This window comes from Hylaeus volcanicus, chromosome 6 (genome assembly GCF_026283585.1).
Source record: "Hylaeus volcanicus isolate JK05 chromosome 6, UHH_iyHylVolc1.0_haploid, whole genome shotgun sequence".
NCBI lineage: Eukaryota > Metazoa > Arthropoda > Insecta > Hymenoptera > Colletidae > Hylaeus > Hylaeus volcanicus.
In genome coordinates, this window is record NC_071981.1 from 13271283 (window position 1) to 13283305 (window position 12023).

The window sequence follows — 12023 nt, forward strand, 5'->3', positions numbered from 1 at the left end:
AAATATTTTAGTCAAAAGTATATGAATGTCTTTGCACAAGCATTATTTAATTATTAACGTATTATCATATGAAGAGTCTTATAGCGTTTCATTTAAGGCAAAAATAGGAATCTAATATTGTTTTAATTTTTATATTTTTGTTAGTTAAATTGTAAAACTTGTTGGATATTTCTTAAATTTTTACATTTATAGTTACTTGAAAGAACAAAAATATATTTATAACCTTAAAATTCTTAAAGCAATTTGCTGCAGGAAAATAAGTTGAAAAAATAGTAGAATCTATAATTATGCAAATACATTAAATTGTATGATCTTTTCTTTACAAATTTAGAGTTTGTAACAAAATATTGAAATAATTATTCTTAAGGATTGATATAATCTTTCTCAAATGTATTTCTTAATCATTGAAAGTAGTAAGTAACTTTAATGAATTAATAATATTGACAAGGCTATTAATGAAATGTAAAATGCAAATAGGAGAAATGCACTTCTTGCATAAGGAAAACTAATTATGTCATACCTTTTGTTAATAAAGCTGAAGTATATTTTCTGATGTTACCTTTTTGTTGAAAATAATCTTTTCAAATAATACTAAGAGGTAAATGACAAAGTCAATAGACACGGTTTAAATAATTATCATTACAAGATGATCTAATTTGGAGTATTGTATAATTCATCTGCAAAGTGTTGCATCTAATCGAACAAGCCATGGCAACAACAATTTTATTTTTGTTCTATAATTTAGATCTGTGGCAACAGGATTATGTTCTAAGTAAACAGTTTGTAATTTTTTATTGGCTGTTAAATTTTCTATAGTTCCCCAATCTTCAATCATGTTATTATTTATCTATAACAGATATTAAACACGATAATGTATTGACATAAAATTACAATGAAACTTTAAAAAGCAAAATAGGATATTATTCTTACCCAAAAGTCTTCTAAATCCTCAAGATGATCAATATTTTGAATTTTTTTGATTTTGTTGTTAGCCAAATCCAGTGTAGTTAGTCTTGGACAGTTTGTTAGCCCTTCTATGCTCATTATCCCATTTTCAGATAGATACAACTGATCCAGTTTCTGTAATTCTTCTAAATTTTCTATTTTTGTAATGCGATTACTTTGTAAACTTAATAACTGGAGATTTTGTAAACATCCTAAGTTTTCAATCTTTGTAATTTTATTTTTACCAAGGAACAGATATGTTAGATTCTCAAGACCTTCAAGATTGACGATCTCTCGTATTTTATTGTCACCTAACTCGAGAGTTGTAAGATTCTTCAGATGCGATATATTTTCAATGCACTGAATTTTATTCGACGACAGGATCAACTTTTGCAGATTCATTAAATTTTCTAATCCTTCTATCTTTTTAATACGATTAAAAGATATATCTAAAACTCTGAAAATGTAATTGTTCTGTATTAAATTTCATTTATATTAAAAAAGTACAAAATGACAATTACTGTATAACTACATACTCCAAATTTACAAGGGCATTTAAATTTTCTATGGTAACAATCTGATTATCCCTTAATTCTAATTCAACCAAAGTTGTAAGGGTATCAAGATTCTCAATTTTCTTGATCAAGTTCCATGTAAAACATAATTTACGTATTTTCCTCAATGGTTCTAAGTTTTCTAATTTCGTTATTCTTGAATGATGGAAATCTAGCTCCTAAAATATAAATAAAATTAAGTATAAACATGGGAAACAAAAGACAATTAGTATTAAAAGAATTAAAACTAAGACAAACTTCACTATCAGGATCTATGATCAAATCTTCGTTTTCATCATTTTCGTTTTTCTCCTCGACGTCAATCGAACCTTCGTGTTTATTATTTTCTAAAACAGCAAAAATTATTTGGAAAATAGATGCAGCTATACATTTCCGACATTTCCATTATACATTACAATAAATAATGATTGTACCATTGTGTGCCATTATTACTCAATGCGATTAACAATGATTCTGAAAATCTAATTAAAGGTTCCAACTAAAGACTATACAAAATTTTGATTTTATTGACTCTTACAAATAGAATGTAAAATCTAGTAGAAACCACTGCACTAGTGGTACAAACAGTTTCCAATTATCTAAACTTCGCACTGCGGTAAGTTTTACAATGTCCTGCATATATGTGAATAATTATATTTCGTAATATCAATTAACAATAAGTTATATACTCCATGCAACTTTAGTTTTACGATAAAGGGTAGTCCACGTAAAATCTTTCCCAAGTTTTTCCATCTAGAAACTTTAGGATACTATGGAAAGTTTGTTTATATTTTGTCGCTTTCCGCAAAAAGTAAACAATTTTATGTTAATAACAATATTAATATAAAAAGTTCTTATCGTACGATAAGAATTTTGTATAATATTCGTTCAGTAAGAATTGTCATGAAGTATAAATTTCGTATTATCGATTTGACTATGTAAGGTCATTATTGTTATTATCATCAATTTTAGGTGAAAATTGTTTTAAACAACATCATTATAGAAAGAGAATAAATTTCTAGGATTAATTTGTTGAGAAAAACGAGATCAACAAACATTAGAACCTAAATATATGTAATCTAAAGAAATGAGCTAGGGGAATTCTAAGTAATATTTCATTAGTAATTTTATTTTTATATTTACAAATAAAGGAGTTATAACAATGTAAAATCATTAAATTTGATATTAATGAGAGTTATAATAAGAGAAAATGTACGTAAGACGCGTGATCGAGAAAATTAAAAAGAAAAAAATTCAAAAATTTCGCGTACGTATTTCATCTATGAGTATTCCCGTTTATGTATCATTGTCGCGTCCGTGACTCGGATTAGTAGCCAGTCTAGTGAAGATGGCTGAAAACAATGGCAATGGTTATTGAGCTAACTTTGCGTTCTCCTGATACTTGTCAACAAAGAAGTTATCATTAATTAAAAAGTAACTGAAGCATTCATCATAGTCACACGTGAGTACAGTTCCTCTTCTTTTTACCCTTGCTAATCGAAATTTTATTCTTCTCATTTAATATCTTTGGCATTTAGCGTTCGTACGATACAGCGATCGTGCTTTTCATGTTTTACTGCTGTCATCTATATTCTGATTAGGGAGAATATTTCAAACTTATTTCAACGTGTATAAAAATTGTTTTCTTACAATCATCATTCTATATAGATGTGCCTTTGAAAATTACGATATCTCGTAAATGTTTGCGTCCTTCTGCGATGCAGTAGCTTGGAAAACTATTTTAAAGGAAATTATAGTTTAATGTACCATAGAGGTTCGTTACTTGTCTAAATAAATACTATCGTTTGATCTATGGGCACTGTATCCGACGAACAAAATTGATGTTCAGATAATATTAATAACATTTCCGCGATGTGCGATTTCGTATAAAATACCACTACAATTTATAATGTATTTTTTTTATTGTTATTCGAATTATTTCAGTTTCTATCATACGAATTATCATTTTGTATTAGGATTATTGTTTTCATTTAGTTATTACTTTCTGTACACCTTTCACTTTTAAATGGATCTATATGCAAACACGGAATATGTTATTATTAACTAAAAATTGCCAATTATAAATATAGAACATGAAACTATTATTTACCATGCATCATTTAACATTAAATTGTCATGGTTTAAAAATTAATAGTTTTCTAGAACTGACAAACTATTTTTATTAATATTAATGTAACGCTTAAGTTAAAAATTTGGGCAGCAATAAAATGTTATACAAGATAAATTGTTGTTATCTAAAATATGTAAATACTGACAAGGCAAAAACCTTGGTCAAAATATAGAACTTTTATATTCAAGAATTATATTTAATTTATAAATCAAATGAGTCCATATTACATTGTACTTAATATCAGTTTCTAATGCAAATTTAACTTTCCTATGTAATATTATGTAAAGATGATAGAAAACAATATCTTTAGTGCTATCATTATTTATTTCAGGTATATATTATGGCAACTGCTATTCAAAAGAATGGCATGAAACCTTTAACAAACACAATAAATCATGTAGAGGATGTAAATAATTTAAACAATACGGGCATATGTAAAGAAGAGAAAGATGAAAGACTGTTCGATGGGCAAATCCAATCTTATGTGGACCCTCCTGAACAGGAGCCTCGCGAGCTGGATATTGTTATTAATAACGTAGTTTGCAGCTTCAGCGTTAGGTGTCACTTAAATTTACGAGAAATTGCGCTTAATGGATCTAATGTGGAATATAGGAGGGAGAATGGGGTACGTTTCAAAGCAATCTTGTTTTCTTGTAACAAATTATATTTGTGTAACATGTTTAGTGATGTATTGATCCTAAATATATCTGTATGTTATACTGATTTATATTTGATGTATTTTTAATTGGAAGTTCAAAGTTTTTGTATGAAAAATTCAAAATTATGGTGCCTAAATTCGTAAGATATTTAAGTTATCAGTAGGAAATATTATACTTGGAAATGGAAAATATTGGTTGTTGGTTACCAAACTATTTAGCTAATTTTATCTTCTATCTCTCATCCGTTTGCATTATCCCACAATTGATTTGAAAGATATAGAGTAGAAATTTGCAGGTATATGTTCTATGCTCCTTGGATAGGGAAGCATGGCATCAAAAACTGGTGAAAATTATACTTTGTATAATTTATACGTGGAAAAGTAACTTTAAGTGGCCAATATTTTTTAATGCTAATATAATATACATATAGTAACAAAGAAGAGAAGAAGACAATAAGTAAAGGAAAAACAGAGTGATATTCCTTGATATAAATAATTTAAATACTTCTCATATAGAATTTTTTATTCTTTATAATTACCAATAAGAAATTATAATTATTTTTTAAGAAATAAATACAGTTGTTTTTGATTCTGTTCCCACTTTTTAAATCATGTACTATGCGATAATCAAATATAGACATCAAAATAAAAATATCAAAGAATAGCATATTTTCCGATCAATAACAATTGCAATTTAATTTTTAAAATCAATAGATCCATTTTTTTGTTATAAAGATGACCATGTGTTTTTTCAATGTCATTCTGATCTTCGTGATGTATAAAGATATAAAAAGATGTTATGACATGTTATGACAAGATGTTATAACATAAAATGTTACTTTACTTTTAAATTGGGTAAAGTAATTTGGTTTCAACGAACAGCATAAAATGGTAGTTATGGATGTTTTTCGTACATGTACACATGTTGTAGATGATAACAATGAAATTGAGGAGACCTTATACTACTGCTTCTATATGGTCTTCTGGTAAAGTAACATGTACTGGTGCAACTAGTGAAGTTCAAGCAAAGATCGCAGCTCGCCGATTTGCTCGTTCACTTCAGAAACTCGGATTCAAAGTGCGATTTAATAATTATAGAGTGGTCAATGTATTAGGTACATGTTGTATGCCATTCGCCATCAAGATAACGTCATTTTCTGTCTATCACAAAGAAAATGCAGAGTAAGTATGTTTAACTGCATCTATATGTACATACGAATATATATATAAGTATATAACTAAAGTATATAACTTAATAAAATTACTATAAAGGGATTCCTTTATACTTTTCTACAACTGTTTGCTTAGATTTGACAAAAATTATTAACAATGTTTATTATGCATAGTTACGAGCCAGAATTACATCCTGGTGTTACATACAAGTTAAAAGAACCAAAAGCCACATTGAAGATATTTTCTACAGGCAGTGTTACTGTAACTGGTTTGTATTGCTAGTCAATTCAAATATGTATAGTTTTATTAAAATATAAACTATAAAAGAACACGATTTTATCATATCTAATAAAATGTAATTGATGTTGCAGCTCCTAATGTTGCTGCTGTCCAAGCAGCAATTGAATACATTTATCCACTAGTCTATGAGTTTCGAAAAGAGAGAACAGCAGAAGATGAACTTGCCTTGACAACAAAAAAGCGTAGATTGGGGATAAGTAAAAGAAACAATGAAGAGTTCCTAAATGACTCAGATTATGTATACGAAGCCATGTTTTCTGATGAAGAAGATGAAGGTGAAGGGGGTGAGAGTGATGCCAGTTGGGACTGATCTGTTTACTTTGCTACTCTTCTGTTAATTGTGAAACTGTTATATCTTGTTCTTTGAAAAATAGATATGCACTGCTCTGTGTACAAAAGTGTTATCATAAAGAGTGAAGTGAAGCATTCGTTTTCTAGTAGTGAAAAGACAATGTGTGAGTGCCAGAGACAAATATGCACGTATGCGTGTTTTAATTATGGTTACATTAATAACAAATCAAACTGAATTCCAGCATCAAACAATATTGTCATAATTTACTTTCATCAATAATATACATATGTACATAGATGCATACACGTATATACATCTATGTATGCATCTATGTACATATAAGTATTGAACATAAAAACAATGTTGTACACATAATCGTTTTGTTTTAGTGAACAATTTTTCAATGTTCATTTAAAATTTATCAGGTTTTTTTTGTTTTTGTTTTTGAGAAAATTCAGTACATTTAAGTGATTAGAAACGGTTCTAAGAAAGGCTTGTTTGTAAGTATACTCCTCTACATTTAGGTAACGAAATAATACATGCTTCTTAAGTTTTTAATTATCTATAATCAACTGATTATGTACTGAAGTATTGTGGCGGTAATCAAACGCATGTATATTTTACTGTTCTCTGTTCTACTTCTTTCTACTCATAGATGTAATCTAATTTTTGCTTAATTAACATACTGTGCCAAAGATGGATGTTCAAAATTTGAGGCAAAGTGATCAAAGTGACATCTAAGAAGCTGCAAATTTTGTTCATTATAATAATTAGCTTTTTTTATTGCAATGACACGTTTCAATGAATATGAAAATATTTTACAATAATTTTTTTTTTTAAGTTTCTATATAAATACAGAAAAGTCATACACAATTCGATACATTAATTCTAAAATTACTTGCAACTCCATGGAATACATTTAAAACCATTGTGCTAACAACAGCCTATCTTCGATTGAATGAATTAAAGAAATTAATCTTAAATAATTTAAGAATAGGAGAAGTTTTGTTTTCTAAAAAAACATAGTTTCATACTTTATGTTCTTTTCATATAATGATACATACCTTTTTGTATTATTAAATATTTTTATTCAGGCGATTGTGGGCTGGTTTTAGGAAGTACGATAGAAAATATATAAAATTAATATCAAATTTAATTATTAATTAATTAAGCGAAAATTTCGCAGGTCTAATTACTGTTTTCTAGAATTTGGGTTTATTATGTGTCATTGTATTTATAGACCAGTTTTAAAAACAAATTCTAGTTCAGTATAACTTGTCGATTCAATCTCTCTTTTTGGTTATTCAAAAAAAGAACTTGAAAATGACTCACAAATTTTGATTAGACAATATATTTCATTTTATTTTCTGGGAGTTGCGACATAAATATAAAGAATACAATAGATTACAATAACATATTACTTACCATTTCCTATATTACTCATTTACATATAAGATCTAATTATTTATTTGTCACTTGCAGTATCCTCATGACGATAAGTGCATTTGAATCATGTCATTTTCGTCACCGTTATACATCATAGTTCGAGGAACAATAAATACTATAATATACGTTTTCTGCTGTTACTGAATTATCAAAGTATTCAGTGATTAAAATTTAATATGTCTTAAACACGAGAAGCTTGACTGACATGGCTATTTTTAAGTTTTGTTCGATAATAAAGATTGCGAGTATATACAAAAAAGAAGGAAAATTTGATACAAACGGCATAATGTAAGAAAGAAACGTTCTTCGACTATTTTTTAATTATTTAAGTACAGTAGTATGGACTTACATAAGACATACTTGTAAATAAAACAAGTTCACCAGATGCACTGGTATGCAATTAGTTGTATACTTCTTAAAGATTACTAAACAAAATGCGTACTTTGTAATTGTTACTACTCATATACACTATTTATGGTCCCTGACGTATCACAAGTATGCGTGTGTGAAGAAATATTGGCAATACTTCTTGATATCATATAATAAAGATTAATCTGTACCTCGTGCCATACAAAATACTATTCGTACGCTAAGCTTAGTTAAATTTTCATAATTTCATATGATTTACTGTATATGCTAAACAAGTTTTTTATAAAGAAGCTATAGTCACTGCCCTTCGCGTATTCAATACCGAAATTGAAAAGACTTGAGCTTGATTAAGAACGTGACATTGAGTAACAGAATGCTTTAATTAATTTTATATTGTTCAGGTATTATATACATTGAATGTAATCGTAAACATGAAAATTATGTTACTTTAAAGATTGGAATAATGTCAGAATCACTGTGTAATCATTTATAATATTACTGGGTTTTATTAACCTTGATTTACTCGTAATCATTCTTTTAATAGAGTTTACAACAGGACGACATATAAAATATAATATTCTTTGTAATTATTTTATACAGATAAAAATTTAAAATGGAATGTTATTAGTTTCAAGTTTTGCAGAAAATCACACGAATAAAATAACAAATTATTTGGCCCTATTATTTAAAATTATTATGGATTCTTCTTTATTATGCATTAACGTTATTTTATTGCCCTTTATATTATATCTACACTTTAGGTACTGTCAAATATATTTTTGAACTTGGCAAGTTAAATGATCTGGATTCTTTCATTGCTTACAAATATATTTAAAAGTTACAATTACGATTTGATTAAACAGAATTGAATTTTGGAGTATGAGTTGCACTTATTAAAAGTGAGTATGCTTAATATGATTACATGACACTATATTTAATTACATTTATAATAGTACAAAGTATAAAAGTATATTTTTTTCTGTTTATTTAAAAGACCACAAGAAATACATTTTTTAATGTAAACTTTATTAGAAAAAGTAATTTAAGAAAACATATTTGTTTTATAGTTAAACGATTTTTACTAGAGGATACAATGGTTTTCGGCATATTCCATTTTGGAAATTTGGCATTACAATTAATAAAATTATTTAAAACAAGATTCCACAAGACTTTGTGCTTTCAAAAAAAAAAAAAATCTTTATATTTTTCTTTATTAAGTTACTATGTCACGAAAACTAAACATTGTGATAATAATTTACAATGGTATGAATTATTTTTTTAAGTACTATCAATGTACGATTGTATGCATGAAGTACAGAAATATTTATCTTATATATGGAATAAAGGCTAATATAACCACGATTAGAAATCATATCATTTTCAGATAAAAACCTTCGAATGAAATGTATCTTCTTTAGTATCTTTCGAAAAAACACAAATATTTCTATATATATTTCTTTACACGTTTTCCTTTTATCATGACTGCCAGTTTTACTACTTGCCTCGAATGTAACTATTAATACTAAAAACGAAAATCGCTATACTAATAAGTATACTATGGTTTCTTGTAATACTGCACATTATTAACATATTAATTGTGTAGGGCATATTTTATTCAAATGTTACATATTGATAGTCTGAGGAAGAACTATCGATAAATTTGTATTCAAATTCAACTTAGTGTCAACATGGAACTGCAGTGATCTTAGTAGTATTATACATAATTTAGACTAAGTTTGAAATAAAACGTTGTTTATTATGTTTGTATGACTGTCAATCATAGATTATGACTAATGCTATCTATTTAATACATTTTTTTTTTTCTATAATCTAATTGAGATGAACTTATTAGTTTCAATTCGAACTCATGACAATAAAATACTACCATTACAGTTTATTAATATAACATCATACGACTATAAGATGGATTTCTTTTTAACAACAATCTATAACGTATCCCGTTGTCTTTATGAATAAATGTTAGTCCTTATATCTGAGGTAATAGGTGCAACATAAGCATTAAATAATAATACTACAAATGTTTCTATTTCTACTGATCTTTACGTGTATTTTTAATGTTTCTTTATACATGCTTGCAATTATTTTTAATTAATAAAATCAATTTTGTGTTGCGCGCGTGCTATCTACTTTGAATGAATTGCTATAAGAAATATACTATAATTGACTATACTACAACAAAGAAACAAAAATGTTTTGGATTGTTAACAAAATAATGTACATTTTTATCAAATTCATTAAATTTCATGTCTCTAAATAGAATTTCACATTCCAGGCTTTTTAATACTATTACTTTCTAGTCTGAAAACTTGCGTACACCAAAGACAGTTTATAAAAGCATGTTACAATTTAAAATAGTATAGATAACATGAATACATTGCTCAAGATTGATTAAATTTTACAACACTATCCAGTACAATGGTTGTAAAGTTATTCATGAAAATGTGTAATTTAGATTTCTTCAAGATTAAAATTAGACTTGTATGCAACGCATAAAATTAAATTCATTTGAAGCTTTGGTAGAGGTGAACATTCTCTGTCAATTCTTCTATGTACTCTATAGCCACAATATCTATAAATGAATGATCAACATCAAATAAAGTATGATTTTCTAGCGTAACACTTCATTGGTAGCCACATTCTTATGTATATAAGGTAATTAGGCATACTCTTACATCTGTACAAAAGCATAGTCTGCAATGTAATATGAAAAATCCTTAGGTGTTACAAATGTTACAATCAGATGCAAACTTTTGTAAACACAAACGACTTACTGAAATTAGAGACAAATTATATGTTATGATTGGCTTGACAAACAAAAGATGAATTGTTAATAAAAGTATTAATTTCCTAATATTAATAATGTGCACCTAAAGGCTTTTTCAATAACAAGTCGTTTCTTATTAATATAATAATAGATACCATTGCATAGTTGCATCAATTTGTAGTAAATGAAAAAAAAATGTAGAAAAATATACTAATGTGGTATTATATCAATTAAATAATGATAATGCATTGTTTACAATATTTGCAGGAGATCCTGTTACATTAGTTTTATAAATTTCATTCATCATAATTGCGTATCTGGAAGATAATGTACTCATTCATTTGATTCACAGTTTTACTGAATTGTTGAATTATATATGTAATTAAATTATAAAATACACAAGTCAAACGTGTATGCTGTGTGAAAGACAACTTCTTAGCAAACTGTAGCTCACTTACAAATTTTGTTTTGTACAATTTTCAGAACACATTGTATTATTTTATTTATAAGTATTTCATTTACCATTATTCCTTTGATATACTACTAGTAGTAATAACAATATATTATTTATATATGAAATGTTTTGCAGCTATATTATTTTGAAGTACAGTAATTATAAGATATGCTTAGTATTTAGAAAATATTGCATTAATAGTGTGGCTCTTCTAAACGCAATGTGTATTTATGTACTTTTGATGGAACATTATAAAATTTAAATTCCAGAGATGTTCACACTTACTATATTGAAAAAAAAACGTACACTATATTATAGTATCGAATCACTATTTTTAAGGGATATAAATGAACACGAGAAAGCAATTTGGTCACTTACAATCTACTGCAATGTGTCCAACAAATTAAAATACTAATGCATGACGTTATTAAGATGAACTGAAAAATATGTAAAAAAAAGTACATAGTTTGTAAGGTATAAGCCCAAGGCATTCATAATAATTTATATGTAACTTTTCGTTAGGTAAATATGTATTAAAGACTGTTAAATGAAGCTGTAAATGGAAATTTGTATGTAAATCAGAGAAAATAAAATTTTTAAACAATTTTCTTCATTTTATATATGGTTCTATTTCAAGTAATAGAGTTTACAAAAGCAATTTTTATCAGGAAAGAAAATTGATGAATTAATTGTATATTAACGATATTTTTAACATTATGTGTATTTATATTTAAGTTTCATATCTAGTAAAGAATATCATTGTCGTTTTAAGAAATCGTTTTCAAACTGCGTCTGAACTTTTTTTGGTTTACTTTTTTCAATCATTTAAAGCAGTTTAAAATAGCCGCCAATTTTAATGCCAGTGGCGCTATCGGTGGTAAAACGCCTAAGTTTGTAGTGAAAATAGTTCTTAATG

General features: G+C 27.0%; 2 protein-coding genes across 2 annotated transcripts; one reads left to right on the forward strand and one right to left on the reverse strand.

Moving 5' to 3' along the window:
- Positions 1-649: 649 nt before the first annotated feature.
- On the reverse strand, positions 650-2378 carry LOC128879003 (protein phosphatase 1 regulatory subunit 7). Its single transcript, XM_054127763.1, has 5 exons — positions 1934-2378; positions 1758-1846; positions 1482-1678; positions 931-1402; positions 650-847 (listed from the first exon to the last, which is right to left on the reverse strand). Exons 1-5 carry the CDS (start codon positions 1944-1946, stop codon positions 674-676), a joined length of 945 nt encoding a protein of 314 aa, XP_053983738.1. The 5' UTR covers positions 1947-2378; the 3' UTR covers positions 650-673.
- A 237-nt stretch (positions 2379-2615) lies between these two features.
- Positions 2616-11713, forward strand: LOC128879006 (TATA box-binding protein-like 1). The gene is made up of 5 exons (XM_054127767.1): positions 2616-2961; positions 3962-4255; positions 5220-5470; positions 5635-5729; positions 5833-11713. Exons 2-5 carry the CDS (start codon positions 3971-3973, stop codon positions 6069-6071), a joined length of 870 nt encoding a protein of 289 aa, XP_053983742.1. The 5' UTR covers positions 2616-2961; positions 3962-3970; the 3' UTR covers positions 6072-11713.
- The last annotated feature ends 310 nt before the right edge of the window (positions 11714-12023 follow it).